This window comes from Columba livia, chromosome 1 (genome assembly GCF_036013475.1).
Source record: "Columba livia isolate bColLiv1 breed racing homer chromosome 1, bColLiv1.pat.W.v2, whole genome shotgun sequence".
Taxonomy (NCBI): Eukaryota; Metazoa; Chordata; class Aves; order Columbiformes; family Columbidae; genus Columba; species Columba livia.
Window position 1 is genome coordinate 176,242,640 of NC_088602.1, and position 17,004 is coordinate 176,259,643.

Below are 17,004 nucleotides of genomic sequence, written 5' to 3' on the forward strand. Positions count from 1 at the left end.
AAAATCTATTTGAAAACAACTTAATGTTTATTAATTTCCCCGCTGTTTATCAGACAGCGAATTCAATACGAACTAAGAGTATTTAAACCCTCTTAATTAAAAATGTGAAACCTTTGTGAACTTGCACGTTGTGATCTAAAGAAGCTACAGTGATGTGTGTTCTCACAGAGGAAAGGGAGTCTGGCCCTGCTTCCCTTAACGTGAAGACCAACATACTTAATATGTGAGGCCATGTGAGCACAGAAAAAGAAACTAATGCAACTATCACAGGTTCAAAGTCTGAAATAGAAGAAAAATCTTGCCTCGACTATCTTCCTTTTTGCAAGATCTACAAAGTGTTAAGGTTAAAAGACAGCAATGGAAAGGGTCTTTGAGAATGGCAGTTTTTGTTAGCACATGCCACGTAGGTGCTATTTGAACTAAACTGTGACAGGTAGTAAATTCTGAAATGCTTGTTGTTTCATTAAAAAATAAAAAGCGTGTCTTATTCCCTGGAAGTGGTGGGCCACTTAAGGAAGCGTGTAGACCAGGTACACAGCTGTAAAAACACTCCACCTCAGGATTCTCAGATAACGAGAAGATGCAGACACACAGCCCACTGTTCCCAGCAGGCGGTCCTGGGGCTGGCTGTGGGTGCAAAGCACAAGAAAGGTTCTTTCTCTGCTCGTGCCACATTCAAGCCCCACACCGTGACAACACAAAGTAAAACCACCCCAGGGTGTTCAAAGAGTAAACCCCTTTTGTCCTGCCTGTTCCAAAGTGACCGCTCCTCCCTGCGCTGAAGGAAGGCATTGACGGGACATTTCAAAGTGCCCCTAACGATAACCTTGTGGAAAACAAACCAAACCACGACGAAACCATCCTCGCCTGGCTTCCTCCAAAACATGCCAGAAACAGACCTGGGACTCTTACAACACATTATCAGGAAGAAAATCCTCTGTTTTCCTCTGTACCAGCAATAGCAGAAGTCAAACCTAGCACAACCACTCAGTCATTACACCTCATCTTGACAAGGTGCCGTAGAGATGATAATCCAGATTTACGACAGCCTCAGAGAACAGACAGTGTAAACCAGGATCAGATGGCAACACCTCTCTCCCAATAACTGTGCCATTTAAAAAGGTGGCTGGGAAAAGCAGTGACTTCGTTCCAGGCTATTGGTTGTTAAGGATTTCAGCTTCTACCTCTCTTTCAAAATACTGTGGCCTGTCTTCAGAAGCTTCAATGGTGAATGGAAATTCTTTGAAATCATCCAGGTTCCTCTTCTTGGAAGACATTTAAAAGATTGTTTTGGGCAAATATTTTTGCATCCCCTAGGCATTCACTTGTACAATAGTTGTAAGCCAAATACTCACTCTCGTTATTTTGCAATTCTATTTAAAGCTCTTCAACACAGCAGAATGCAATACCATCTCCACATACAAGTAGCCTCATTTCTAGTTTTCATAATGCTTAGTCAAAATAATAAAGTCATAAAGAGATCCAATGGGCAGAATCTCACAGCAGAAATTTTGAAAAGGAAATCTGGTACAAATGTTTAACGATGAAAGTGATTAATCGTTTGAACAGCTTATCCAAGGATGTGGTAATTTTCTGTCAACAGAAGCCACTAAATCAATATTTTTTTTCCAGCAGACACGCTTTAATTCATTGAGAAGTTATGGAAATCAGTGCAGGATTATTAGGTAAAGTTCCATCATCCCTGTCATGCAGAAATTCATTCAATCAAAACGGTCCCTTTTTAGATTTCAATTTCTATGACTCACAGACATTTTCTGGGCTGTGGCACTGCAGCTAACTAAAGCTGAACTCAGGCAGAACCAAGATGATGCTTCCTAAAGAGACAATGTCCCCTTCAGCATCAGGGATCAGACTGTTAAACTGCAGTTTTGAGGTCCTTCAGGACTCCTCAGCACCACTGAGCCTGTAAAAAGCAACGCTTGCAGAAAAGCAGCAAAAAAAGGAAACACAAAATATTGCACATGGACGATCCACGTATTCATAATCTCCAGGTTGAATTATTGCAATCCTCCTTATCTGGGAAGGAAACCACACACATTGGGTTCCCCCAGCAGTGAGCAGAAAAGCCTGTCTGATGGTCAGCCCAAGACACTGCGCACACATTGATCTGCAGTCCTGCCTGCGGGGCTGAGACCCCTTTGCCAAAATAACAGTTTGGAGAGAGCCTGCCCTAACTAATATCCCACAGGACTGGCCCTTGTCTCCTGTGAAACCCTCCTTCTCCATTTGGCTGAAGCAGGCATTTTACAAAAGAAGGGTTGAAAGGAGGAAATTCTTCCACAAAGCTCACACCTCTGACCACTTCTGATGGATCTGCAGGGAACAGTAAACCTACTGATGGGTGGTTTGGCCTCACCCTTCCTCACCATCTGCAGGGATCTGCGAACTGGAAGAGGTTTGGTGCATGCCAGAGCAATTCACTCACGCACTGAGAACTTCCGAAATTACTACAACCTCTTTGTGTCCAGCTATGAACAGCAGCAGTGCCCAGACCCCTGCAACCTTCAAGGCGCACCACGACGGGTTGTCTATGGGAAGGCAGAGTGGGCTCTTCTGCAGACAACATGCAGCTGCTCCCCTCCGCTCCTGCGTGGAAAGGTCTTCCTGCTGGTTTTAAGCTGAGCACAATAAAGGTCTAGAACCACACAATGTCGAGCAGTTGGTCACTTATTCACCAGTGCTGACTCCAAGCTGCGGGGCACGAAAATCTTTGTGGAAAGTAACGTCCTCTGTTTGCACGGTCATGACTTCATTGCCTTCTGTCTGCCCCAGTGCACAGAGGAAAATAATAATGCGTTTAAATTTAACTATTTCTTGTATACCGAAAAATATCCTTCCTGCCCTATTAAACAAAGAGTTTTACTGTACATTAATCCCACTGGGAAAAGGGAACAACCACAGCTGTGAGCATGACTAATAACTGACCCAGACTGATACAGACGGCAAACAAATTGTCTCAGAAAAATCTGTGAAGTTAGCTCTTTTTTTCAGGCTGCTATTGGATATATGAAAGTAAAATTCTATTGAGAAAGAAATAGAGATTTCTACTTACTGATACAAGAAATAAGATCATTAAATCTTTCCTTAGGAAAGACAGGATTTTCCAGCCCTCGGAAATAGAGCTTCAGTACTCCAGCAACTGAGTTAATGTCATGGTTACTTTGGTCATCTGCCAAAGGATTTTCACCTTAAAAAGCAAATAAAGTGAATGAAACACACATGCAGGAGCATTCTTGCATGCAACATTTTTATAAGTGAGTGACATTTTGGGGTTTTTTTGTTTGTAGTGTGTGGGAGGTGGCAATGCAAGCATTCAAGTAAGATAATAAACACTGATTTAGGAATCTCTGGGCTATGATTAAACTGAAACTGGCAGCCTAAATAAAGCTTCCTTTAAATTACATAATCTATTGATCTCTTAGGTCCTGAACTTCCAACTACGTATTTATGGACACGTTGTGAACTACAGTTAGTAAATTAAAAAAGCCAAATGGTCTTATTTGAATAGGGTTTCTCAGACTATTCTTTGGGAGCTTACATAAAGCAAATTGAGTTAGATAGCTCTTTTGAACCGGAAATCTGTTTTCATTCTGAAAAATTAAAATGTTCAGGAATACATGCAAGCATTTTGTGAAAAGACTGTATAGGAACTGAAACCCAAACGGAAACCTCAGCCATGGCTGAACTACATGAAACTTAAAAGACTTAGTCTTCATTTTGAAACATTTTAAAATGTATGTATCTTGGAAGATATTCTAGAGAATACCACTACCCAGAAGAAGGCAGATTTAAAAGCTGGAGAATAGGAGAACATGGCTTCACTTAGCAAGTAAAAACAGCTGCTTCACGTATTTTGTCAAAGACGAGATCAGGTTAAACAAGATACAGAACTAATCCTGGGGAGAAAAATACTGTGCATATTTTTTTCATGCTTTTAGTCACAAGTCTTATTGCTCCAAGGGTTTTCTCATTAGCAGATGATCTGTGAAAGGTTCTTCTGGAAATTAAAAAAAAAAGCAGCTTCTAAGAGCCAAGAAAAGAGAATGTAAGATTAAAAAAAAAAGTAACTTTTATTGTTTTAACACAATTAAAGGATTGCTGGATCCTGGTCCCCCTTGCAGAGCAATCCTAGGCTGAGTGTTGCAAACCACTCATGTTTAAAAAGCTGTTTTTACTTCCTAGTATTTTTCCCATGATTTCTCCTCTGGGGCTGAAGTTTCCTTTGGGAACGAAGCCACTGGTTGGAAAAGGAATGACCCTTTCACAGCCCTATTCTCATTGATCGTGATGCCACTCTGGCAGAGGGACCAGAAAGCTGAGCACTCATACTCCAGAAGATCAAGTAACAGGGTTCTCAAATCGCATTACGTAGTCTCTTGAATCTAATTAAAACCCATAATCTCTCCTTTCTGATGTTCTTTAAAAGAAAATATAGACAAACTATTATTTGCAGTTTATCATTAACAAAAGATTAAAGTTTACAGTTGACTCAAGAGTCATACGCCCCATCTAAACAAAATGAAAAACAACTTCCAGCTCCTAGAACTTAACAGGGGAAAAACATGTAGGTGTCATCATTACACTTCATCTTTAAGCATATATGACGGTTCAAATTTTTAGGTGCGGTACACAAAGTGCACACAAACTGCTTAAACAGCCAAGAAAGTAATTAGAATTTAAAAGATTTTTAAATGTCAGATATTAAGGTGCTCGAATAAATGAAAATGCAATTACCTCTCTCAAATGAATTTTTAATATCATTCACTTCCACCTGGGAACCAGACACTCTAAAAATTCCCTGATGCTGAAGACCTGCAGCAAAGATGGGAGACGGTGGTGAGAAATTAATATAGTTTTAAAAATACTTTTAATCTCTATTCTAAAGACAAAGCTGTGGTGGTAAACACACTATGTAAAAGACGCACAAAAAAGTCAGGGCACTAATGAAATGACATACTATGTTTCAGAGCTTACCATATAGGTTGATAAATCTGATACAGCTTTCCACGATGAGAGGAATGACCTGTCCTGAATCCTGGAAAAACAGAAGCAGAAAGAGTGAGCTGCAGACCAGAAAGGGGAAACCTCCCTACTCTGGACTGAATGTGAAAATGCATTTTCTTGGTCAATCCAGATGGACATACAGTGCTGGCAAAAATTACATAAGAAAACATATCGTTTCTAAGAGAGTTCTCTTCCCATTTAGGGAAGAAGGGAAAGGAACAGGTGAAGAGAAAAGATTACGGTTCTTCATTAAAATAATTGTATTGGGAACTTCAGAGACTTCATTCTCTACTTCTGCCACTGTATCTGGCTAACACTGTATGTGACATCTAAGCTCATGCATGTGTTTTAGATTTTTGAAGCAAAATGAGTTAAAGCAGTGAATTTGCCTTGTAAAAAGTTTATCATTAACAATAATAATTCATGATGAAGATGATCTCTCTGCATCAGTTTAACTTACCTTTCATTTTCTGGTGGAGAAAATCTTACATGGACCTAATTACACAGGACCTAGTTCCTTGAGTGTTGGTTTTGTGTTTTTTTTTTTGTAAAAATGTTGATCACAAACAGCTGACAAAACCTCTTCTGGACCTGCTGGACTATCAGAAGAGTTCTTGGAGTCACCAAATGACATTGCATGGGGTATACCAGGTGCCTCCCTCCTGACCTGGGCACTCCTACGTGCTCTGCTGATCTGCGTGTCCTAACACGGGGCAGATGACGGCGTGGCACGTTGGTTCGGGCTGCTTGAACCAGCTGGTGATACACTGGGTGGTCAACTGCAGCCCCTGTGAGCTGAGGATGTGGTTCAGCTGCCTCTTCTGTAGGCACAAAAGGTGCTGGGAAAGGGAGGACACAGCCCACACCTCCCCACTCGCAATGGGCAGAGCTCAGGAGCCAAAGCTCCTGGTCTCAGCCATGATACAGCAGCAGGATACAGCTGCATCTTCAGTTAAGTAGAGGTGTTTTAATAAAGGAGAAAAAAATGTGATGGGAGGGGGAGAAGATGACTATACACTGATTTTCTGTGAGTTATTTGACTTTTTCTTTTACACTGCTGATTTTCCGAAAGAACTGTCACAGTCCTTTGTCTGTGTGTTTTGGCACTTTAAAAAAATAGATGCATTATCCTAAGCACATTAATGACTACACGTCATCAAATATTTATTAAAGGCACAAATCATATGATTAAAAATTATTTAGAAAAGTTGGTGCTTATATTGGAAAAATTACTGTTTCTTCAATAATAGGTACCTTTGAAATTCTTGCCTTGGAAGCTATAATTTTTCTTTCCAAATGAATTTCAAATATGTAAACGCTCAGAGAACTAACTTATTCATTTGAAAGTTTAATATAAAACCAGTCTGTATTACAAACTCATGAATTCAAAAGCACCCTGTAACTCAGAATACACATTTCCTCTTACAGACTAGTCCTTCTTTTTCATGCTAAATTACACTAATGGGAAGTTTGTGAATGATGCCCAAGCAGAAGAAAAGCCAACTACTAAAAAAAATTTGAAAAATAACACACAGTGAAGCAATGAAACAATGCACCTCTCAAGACAACTTAACTCCCAATCTTCTGTGTGCTCCATGTTGTTTTAGTGGTGCTTACAAAAGACTGTACTGCAAATTACACTATTTAAATTGTGACTTGTCTTTTAATTTAAAACCAAGCAAAGACTGGCTACCCAACAATCAGTAATGTCTGGATGAGCATCTTCTGTTTGAGTTGTGTCATGATTCAGTAACAGCTGAATGAAAAAATCCCATGTAACAGGTCAGTTGCTAAAACCAGGAATACTGTCATCTTCACCAACACTGAGCAGGCTGGCTCTCCAAAAAAGCAGTGTATTAGAAAACATGCACAACATGCACCCGTATCTCCTGTTAGTAAACTGGTTCACGCAAAGAATATAAAGCCTCGGAAAATATAGTGTTTGCAGTAAGAAATTACAAAAACATAGATTACGTTCATACCTGCTTTTGGAGAATCTGTTCAGAAACAGGCACAACTTTGTAGTTAAGTAATTTCCTGAAATAATCTAAACGAACATCTTTGGATTTTGGATCTAATGACTGGAAAATACTTTGAAGTAACAATCTGCCTTGGTGAAATGTCAAGAACAGTGACCCTACCACTGCTGTGAATTTAATCTGACATGTGTAGTCATGAATGTATGTTTGGCGCTAATTACAATTTCTTATGATGCAAAAACATAACAAAAAGCAATTTGGTGAAATTCTGTACTTCACTAGCTGTAATCCTTTTGAGTCTGTCAAAATGACTCATCCCTATCAGGAATGATATGGGTTTTGGGCAGGGATGCTTTCCTAGGTTACCTCCCATGCTGGCAAGCCTGTCATAAGGCCATCAGCTTTCTTTTCCTCTTTCCTTTTGAAAAACTAACTATGTTGGATTCTCCACTTGCAAGTAAGCCCTGCAACCCACACTGCCATGTAGCATAACTCTCTTCCCTGTGAGGGAAAATGACGGGGTGGCATATCTCCCAATTTGCTCTGTGCTTCTCTAATCCAGGGGCTTTTTGTTGTGGGAGCTTCTGCTTCTTCGCTTACTTTCATCCTTGAGCAAGAAACTGTTTATGATATTAATCTCCTGCACTGTGTGACGATTTCCTGAAAGTCTTTGCACCTCACAGCACCACCTGCATAATAATAATAGTTTTCCCTACAGCTGTACGGAGGGTGGCTGAAAGCTGTTTAAAGACAGCTAAGCTGTTATGGTGCCAGTGAATGCAGAATTCATTCTTCAAAATATTTGCTGATAGATATTTTGTGCACAAAGAAAAAAAAATCCTAGTAACATTCAAACCCAGTTCACAAGTCAGGAATTTCATTCACTGCATTTATAAATGTATTGTTAGATATTTTTTGAAGATTTCCTTCCTTTAGCTCTGTCAGCTAGTGTCCAGAGGCAATAATTGACTGTGATGGGCAGGTGCTGTTAATGAATAAGGGAATATCCATCATTTAAGACTACAATCACTCCAGAGTTGTGCTCTGGTTCGGTTTTGTCTGCTGTACTTGTAGATTCATTTCTTAATGCAAACTTCTCCCTTCAGGTCTTTGAAAGAACTAATTTTGAGCCAGGCGTGAATGCAACCCGAGAGCGAGGCGGAGATGGTTCTCTTGTCACCAGAACTGTACCTGATGTCTCGTGTGAGAGTTCCTTCGGCCTCGGCTAGAAGCATTATTAGAAATAAAAGTATGAGAAAGAAGAAGATAGTAAATACAGCAAAGATACAAGATTCAGAATAGCGGTGATCACAATTTCACACAATATAATAAATTCCTAAAGTCACAGGAAATCAAAAGCTGGATATCAAACCCAGGGTGATTCTGCTTCTGCATAGACTTTAAATGCTGAACGTAATGAAAATGGCAAACAGGAAATTGTGCTAAGTCGTGGGATGCACCACTACGTTCTATCTTCTGCATGATGCTAAGTTTCCTAACAAAACCAGGCTGCCAATACTATCCCTACTTGATTAACAAAATTGTAGGGAGGCTAACATGAAAAATGAATCCCCCTCTTTCCCTCTGACTTCAGGAAGTATTATATTGATCAACCGGGAAAGAAAAGAGCCCCAGAACAGATTTAAACATAATGATCTTCCTCAGCTCACGTGAGGTGGTGACCATTATAGTAAGAAGTGTTGAGATCAGCCACTGGGGTGGCTGGTGCCAGTACCTTGATGAATGACTCCAAATCACCATTAAACAACTTAGCACTATATTGTGATCGGGGTCTGGGCTTCCTGTGTTTCTGGGGCTTAGGGGGAAGATTTGGAGGCCTAAGGGAAGGGAATATGATTACTGAGCAAGGTAATTAAGTCACACAATAAAATGAAATGTCTGTAAACTCATACCAAAACAGTAAAACATTGTAAAGGGAGACATAAACACAGTACTTATAAAATAAAGACTTTCCAACAAATTTAAATGTAACAGTGATTAAAGGATAGAAAACAACCCCCATTAAAAACGTACTACTTATGGATAAATATTGACATTCTTTATGAACCCCTGCTTTGCAGTTTTACCATACACATTTATTCCAAACACTGCACAATCGGAATGGTCCTTTTTGTTGCGGTCATGCATGAAATGTGCAGCAACCACTGCAATTCATCCTGCCACCGTGGCAGAACACAGGCCACTCGAAGCACCTCTTATCAAGCAGAAAAGTTGCATCATGCTGGAGAAGCTCCAAATGCAAATTAAAGCTGCTCAGCACTCTCCTAATGTTCTTCAAAACCAAACTGTCTGCATTTTGAACTAGAGCCAGGATGGTTAAATAGCTTTAGCCTTCCACATCCAACCGTCAGCATCTTCACACAAGAAAAGTAACACCTTGCAAATTAGCTAAAGGAGTTAAAAGAATATCACCAACTTGAAACAAATAAACAAAAGCAGAATAAAGCAAAAAAAAATAAAAGGAAAAACACACAAAACTTTGGTCAGTAAAACGTTTACCTAGCACGTAACACATGTAATGACTATAACTGAATATAACTAAATATTGTCCTCTAGGTCACAACGGATTTTGTGAATGTCAGGACACCCTGCATGCCAACAGCATCCCTAGTTCCCCTGCACCAGCAGCCCACTGTTTCTATAGATTTTTCAAGAATTAGCAAAAAAAATCAAATGTTTTTGGGGAAACAGTGAGGAACAATAATGCATAGAACATTAAGTGGTGAGAATTTGGTCTGTTTGGGTACTACCTGCTATTTTAAACTCATCTTTAAAGATATTCTCTTCCCTGCTACAATTTAACCTTGACCTTGAAGAACATTGCCATTTGCGTGTCTTACAGTCTGGACTTAACTGTGGAGCAACAGGCAGGTCCCAGACAGAGTAGGGGAACTGGTGATGAGGAACTCACAGCCAGGCCCTACTCCCTCAAAGTTTCTTTTCCTAAGTGACCAGCTGTGAGACAATAGGAGGTAAGAAGGCTTCAAGCTGCTTCCTCACTTTACTAAGGCAAAATCATTGCCTAAATGCATCATCTTCTTTCAGCTGCTTACAGAGGAGGGAATTTAGGATGATGTGAGCCTGATGAGTCACCTGCTTCAGAGTCAAGAAATTACATTTTTCTCATTAGACATAAGCTTGCTGATCTCCATGAATTCCTGGTAGCATCTGAGGGCACGGTTAAAAGGCACAGGTCTCAGAATTAATGTCAGCAATCGGGAAGAATGCTCTGATTTGTTACCCCTTTTCACCCAGAGTCATGTAAGGAAAGAAAGTGAGTAAGGCCAGCTTTACAGACCTAAAATGGACCATGGAGTAATGGGAGAAAGGCTGGTCTGAAGTCTGTAGAGATGTCTCCAGGAACATGCGGGCCAGGCCAAAGATGTTACACAAAAGCTAGTGGCCCAGCAAAGGCAGAGCCAGAGCTGGATCCAAACTTCTCAGTTAAGAGGGCAAGACCTTTTTTTTTAAAAAAAAATTCCAAAGGGGTGGTGGTAAAGTCATTCCTGTCCAGGAAGCAAAAAGCAGAAAGAGAGGGCATTGAGCAAAGATGTATTGCATGGAAAGGGAAGAGTGAGACCTGGAAAGCTCGGCTGGATGTTCCTGCCACCACCATGATGGGAAGGGTAGTGCCTGTACTGGGGATACACACAAGTGCAAACTGCAAATCCAAACTGTTGCCATTGTCCCCCACAGTCTGACAGCCTGGGGGCTGCAGTGTGCTTGTCTGGGACTATACAGACCCATATTCTTCACCATGAGGGCGGTGAGACACTGGAACAGGCTGCCCAGAGAAGCTGTGGATGCCCCATCCCTGGTAGTGTTCAAGGCCAGGTTGGATGGGGCTTTGAACAACCTGGTCCAGTGGCAGGTGTCCCTGCCATGGCAGGGGGGTTGGAACTAGATAATCTTTAAGGTCCCTTCCAACCCAAATCATTCTCTGACTCTGTGATTTAAATATCCAACACGTGGATGCTGGCAGAGGCAGGTATTCCTGATCAGAGTGAGGTTGTCAAAGATGCAGCCTGTCCCCTACATCCGTCTCTGTATCAGGTTCTTCTGAACTGTGCATCTGAGTACCAACTGAGTAACAAACCATGAGAGGCAAGGTATATCTCACAACTGAAAATAAAATATTAAACTCTAGCATCAAAAAGCCCCCTGTAACTTTTACATTTGATAAGTGATTCACTAATATGTTTAGGGATCTCCCAGCTTGTCTCACCCTTGACACTGGCCTAAGCAGCTCACAAGAATGAAGCAGATGAACGGTCTGGTCCTTTACCCATCAGAATGTAGGAACAGAAATGCTGAATGTTAAAACATGCAGGGCCTGTACACGATTTATGTAGCAACAGCAACAACGTTATATACTCTTACAGATTTGCTCTAAAATTTGTTATTTCTAAGAGTAACTCCATTTGTAACTCTAAATTAAGTAAAATAGAAATAGTAAAATCTTACCTTGTTGTCATGTACTCAGCCCTGTGACCTAGAAAAGTTCAACACACAAGAAACGAACATTTGTAGGTTTCAGGTAGATTCTTTTGTATCTAAATTATGTTTAACAAATTACTTATAACTCTAACTTTCATGATATAGAACTATACAACAAACAGGGCAGTGCAATCAATTATCTACCTCTCCACAGATACATTTAAAATACAAACACAACCGATGTTATGGAACAACTTCTAAGAAACTTACATTAAAGAGTCACTTGATACTGTAAACAATTTGAAGTAAAGCCCCAAACAACTTCTATTGTTTGTGCTTATGTGTTTTAGTGGCTAAATCAGTATGGAAATGGAGCTGCACCAAGATTAGATTACATCTCCCCTTGTGCCTTAACCTGTTCAGGAGCTCTAGACACCAATGGCTTGCTGTTGAAAGACTTTTTCCTCTCTTTTGTCTACGTATTGCAGGAAAAAAAAATAATGCTACCACTGGGAAACACCACAGAGAAACGCAGAGAGCTGTAAAGAAGCAAATACCGTATTCTAGAAAGGTTTCTGGATAACCTTTGCAGAACAACAGAACAGCAAGTTAGGCGTGTGCATCGTGTCAACTCATGATAATGAAAAGCAAAATAATGAAACAGTAGGAAGGTCATGGTATGATAAGTTCCAATCAGCCTAGTTTTCCCAAAGGCAGATTGTGCCCTACTAATTTAGGAGAGTTCTTTGAACGTGCCAGTAAAATACTGTATAAAGGAGAATCAGTCAAATTAATTTACTTAGACTTTCAAAGGCCCCTGATAAGTTTCTTTACAAGAGGTGACTAAAGCAACTAAACAGCCATGCACTGAGTGGCAAAATATTCTCATTGATCAAAAACTAATGAAAAAAAGGGAAAGCAAGTGGAATTAAATGGTCTTTTTTCATCATCACAAAAGTTCAACAGTAATTTGCTCAAGCCTTCCCGCTAGGATCATTTACGTAATACATAATACACTTATTAATTTCTTGGGGAGATCACAGCAGCTAAGGAGGCAGAACATTGTGCAGATGACTGAAACACTTCTGTGTCAAGTCCTGACAAAACTGTGAAGCCCTTCAAAGGGGTTTAACCATGTTAAGGAACAAGACACACAACGGCAAATGAAATTCAGTATTGATGGGTTCACGTAAGATATTGGGGAAGAAGGATTTAAACACCTATGCAGCTAATGGGACAACAGATAATTTTACCAACTTCGAAAATCACTCTGAGCACCACTTGAGATAGGTCTAAGTACACCGCTCAATTTGAAAGTGACATCAAAAAAGCTTGTCAGACTGCAGAAAGAACGGAAAACAGTGACATGCAAAATGTAACATTATCTGGCAATGTCCAGGTGCACCTGAAATACTGCACAGTTTTGAAAACCCTAATCTGAACATCTACTGTGCAGTACCAGAAGAGTGAGCATCTGCAGAAGGTGGTACAAAGAATAAGCTCTGGGAAAAATATCTGGCGTTAATAAGACATGTGAAGATTGTTGGCACCTGTTTTAAAGAGGTGAAAAGGAGGGATGAAAGAAGAGCAGGTGAAATAACCTGTGACAGAAAAAGGGTAAGCGAGGGACTTCTGCCTACTTGTGTAACCAAGGAAAGTTCATTGAGACTAAGAATCCCAATAATAAATGCTAGTAAAAAAAAAAAAAAAAAAAAGATGTTTTAAATCATGAGTCTTGGGGATTTAAAACACATCTCAGATATTAAACAGATTAGGGCAAAAATGATCTGAGACACAGCGGCAATTTCTTTTACAACTGCTTATTCTCCTTCTTGCAAGTCCCTTTGCTTTGTTCATTTGTACATTCAACAGATGAGCCTTGGGCCAGAATTAATACGAGTGTCAGTGTGTTTCCTATGTTTAGTATCAATTTCATTTGAGTATTTCTTATTCACTTTTCCAAATTTGTAGATGCAGACTCAGCACAGAGCACTTCATTATCTTCCTTGTGCAGATCATGAATATGTATGTGCTGTGTCCTTAAACAGCAACAGACTGTAGTAGGTAGGTGACGCACTGGAACAGAAGCCAAATGCTGTCAAACATTGTGGACACCAGACTGCAATCTGGATTTATTCAGCCTCCATCCTTACACTGTACAGGTTTGAATAAAAGCAAGAGAGGATGTCAAAGGAAAACTTGCAGTTGAGACAATCCTCCCTTCCGCCCCCGTTCTCCTCTGCACTACTTTGTACTGCACCCTGTACTCCTTGTCTGCTGTGTTGTGGACACTAATGCTGCCAAAAAAGGCAGCTTGAGTGGAGCAGGGAAGCAGTTTGATTCCTACAAATTATTTTCTGTACTAGCTACAGCAATAATGTTCTTAATTCCACTGTAATTTTACCCTTTCAACCATCTCCATTCAAGAAAGATACAGAACCCTGGTCCTTCTTCCCAGGCATGTGCACTGTAATGCAGGACAGGCCTCAAAAGAAAGGGGTACTTGAACTTTTCAACTTGTAAGAATGATGGCTTTTTCTCAACGTGTCAGCTTTGAATACGGATGTAGATGTGTTTGGACTACTATTTTTATGTGCTATGGTATAATGATGCAACAACTATGTGCAAACACACTGTGGGCAACAGCAGATTAACTGCTTGGGGTTACAGCTGGTGGGTCAAGGGGAACTCTTCAAACAGAACAGTCCAAACGTGCCTGAGCACACCAGAACGGCCCAGGGCCTGATGGCAATTTATCACTTAGGTCACCCTGCTGAGAAGTTTTTCTTTGGATGTCCTTTCATACGGTTCTTTCCTTATTTCTTTCCAACATGCATTAGCAATAGATTCTGTTGACTTTTATCTTTCTCCGTTCAGCAGGAGATCATGCATCTTACTGGGCTTCTAAATAACATTCACTTTATTTTTCCAGATACATTTTCTGTGAGCCTTTGGAGGAAAGCTTTCCTCTTTTTTGACTAATACCAGCTACACATTGTTTTGCGTGAATGAACTACTCAACGCACACGTTAAAAAAAATCCTATTAACGAAAAACTTCCATGAGAAAGAACATAATATAGTCAGTTGTCTAAAAACAGCTACCATCTTCTACAGTCCAGTCTTGCAAGAAAATGCTTTTTATTTCCTACCTGCCTCGGTCACTCCCTGGACAGGGGCTTTCTTTGGGTCATAGCCACTGAAATAATAATAGCTCTTTAGACACCTCCACAACTGGATTTGTGGATCTGGGTTTTTGTATTAAATGCAAGAAGAGATCTGACTAAGAACACATTTTTGGCAGTAAAAAGAAAATAAACTGACACATCCTTCAGAGACACTGTTTAGAGAACAAGTTGCCTTTCTTGAGTCTGAGCGTTCAGGAGAGGATTTTTACTCTTTGCGGTGTAATTCACTTCCTCTCAAGTCTGTAACACTCTGTGGACAGTCCTCAAGGTTTGCAGTGTGATTCTCCCTTTGGTTCATGAGGAAGTGCCTGCTGGGACAGCTGGTGAGAGCTGGGCTGGAACTGTGCACAGTGCCTGATTCATGACTGCCCTCATTCAGCTTTACTTAATTGTAAGAGACAATTTTCTATGCTTAAAAAAATATCACTCTTCCCCAACTCTTAAAAAAACCCAAACAACCCAAGTCAACAGAAATCATTGGGAAGTAGAAAGAGCACATTTGTCACCGCTCTTAAATCACCCTGCACTGGCTGTGTCAGCTCTCCTTTCACACACAGGATTTTTCATTCAACAGTTCCATTTCCAAATATAGTCACTTGTCTGAATGCCTGCATAGTGGAAATAAATACCTACTGAAGAAATAAAATCAATGTATAGTGTGTAGTCTTACCACCGCACCAAAACTATGACCGGTAAAAGTAAAATCTATGCTTACTGGACAATTAAGCTTTAAGTTTTGTAACTTTTTCCTGCATACTGCTGGCATTTCAGTAAATTAATTGTACAGTCTGGAATCCCTTTGCAGTTTATTGACTGATATTTACCTTCTCCAAGTGTCCTCTGCAGCAAGTCATGTTTTGCTTGAAGTTTTGTGATGAGATTACTACCTTCCAGATATTCTCTGAATTTCTGTAGAGATGCAGATCAGTCTATTACTATTTATGGCATATAAATTCCAGGAACTTCTGCATGATGTTTACTTCACATGTTTGGTCTGTATCACATGAATGAGGAAGCAACTGACATACCATGAAATAGAATTGCTCCGTTTCCTGCTGGTTGGCTCTTCTTTTTGCAATGCTGGGCTTACTCAGGTATGTCTCAGAGACTGTTGACTTCACAGACTCCGTTGAGCGGCTGTGCTGGAAACACTCTGACACATCATAGTCTTCAATGGTGACCATATCTTGTATTGTCTGCAGGGTAGCCTCTGTTGTTTTCTTAACCTGGAGTTAAAAAGCATGATTTTCCAAATGGGAAGATAAATACATGCCAGAACAGCATAGAAGGGAAGCTCATTACTCAAAATAATTCTCTGGCACACTTCCCAAAACAAATCCGTGTGTGAATGTGAAAAATTAAATGTACTAAAACACATCTGTGTAACAGAAGGATGCCATTAATAGGTTTCCTATCTAGTGCTTTACCATGGTACAATCCACAAACACGGATGCACTCTTGTGTCAACTCTATAGCTCTCTCAAGCATTTGTTTCCTGCAATTAGAATCAAAATGTGACACGATTTGATTATGGTCCCTAACCTGGGGCAACAGGCAATAGAGATGATACACTGCTCCAAAGGGTCAACTCTCCCACGTGTGGTCAACGAGTTAGACTGAATGTGTCCAAGGATGTGGCTGGCAGGACAACATGTTCTTCCAAGATAAAAGTCTGTGACACTGTTCTGCGGACTGCTGTGGTGAGGAGCACACTGGTATTTACACTGAAGAAGGGGAATGCAGTGGAGGAGGGAGCTGGAGAATGAACAGTTTACACCAGCCCCACAGCACTTCCTGGGAGCTATGAAGCACCATTGCCCACAGTGTAAACCCAGCATGGAGCCCATGGAACAGGGGATGCAGCATTCCCACAGTGCAATTGAGAAACTGGCAGGATTCACAAGGATGTGATTTACCTCCCAGTTCTGCTTTGGAAGAGTCTCTAGTACAGGCAACTTAACCAAATCATGCACGCTTCTACACACATCTCTGGTGTAGACAAATATCCTTCTTCTGCTTGCCAATATGATTTCTCCCCCTATTCCCTTGCACTTCATTTCACTGAAAGAAATAATCTTTCTCCTTCCTTTTGTCTTTGTTACCTTGAGGTAGTTTCTGAAGTCAAGTGAGTTTTTTTTAAAGACTAGTGTACATGTCTCATGGACATTAATACTGTGTTCTAGGCATTCAGCACATAACACAGACTGAGAAAAAACAGAATCTTGAAAACTTATTAAAAAAGTACACCAAGAAAATGAATTATCTCTATGTTTTAATTTAGGAACAGATTCTCATTTGAACTGAGGGCCTTTAACACTGCCTTAAATTGGACAGAAGTGCAATTTATACCCATTGG

General features: G+C 40.3%; 1 protein-coding gene across 2 annotated transcripts in view; it reads right to left on the minus strand.

Moving 5' to 3' along the window:
• Positions 1 to 17,004, minus strand: part of SRGAP1 (SLIT-ROBO Rho GTPase activating protein 1) — a 146,336-nt gene that overhangs the window by 24,404 nt on the left and 104,928 nt on the right. Inside the window, exons 9-15 of one of the 2 annotated variants that reach the window (XM_065048568.1) lie at positions 15,677 to 15,874; positions 15,473 to 15,557; positions 11,490 to 11,517; positions 8,740 to 8,842; positions 4,996 to 5,056; positions 4,756 to 4,833; positions 3,074 to 3,208 (exon numbers count right to left, since the gene is read on the minus strand). In XM_065048568.1, coding sequence (XP_064904640.1) covers positions 3,074 to 3,208; positions 4,756 to 4,833; positions 4,996 to 5,056; positions 8,740 to 8,842; positions 11,490 to 11,517; positions 15,473 to 15,557; positions 15,677 to 15,874 — 688 coding nt within the window. Of the gene's footprint in view, positions 1 to 3,073; positions 3,209 to 4,755; positions 4,834 to 4,995; positions 5,057 to 8,195; positions 8,230 to 8,739; positions 8,843 to 11,489; positions 11,518 to 15,472; positions 15,558 to 15,676; positions 15,875 to 17,004 lie in introns of both variants that reach the window. The other variant, XM_065048569.1, reaches the window with a different exon arrangement.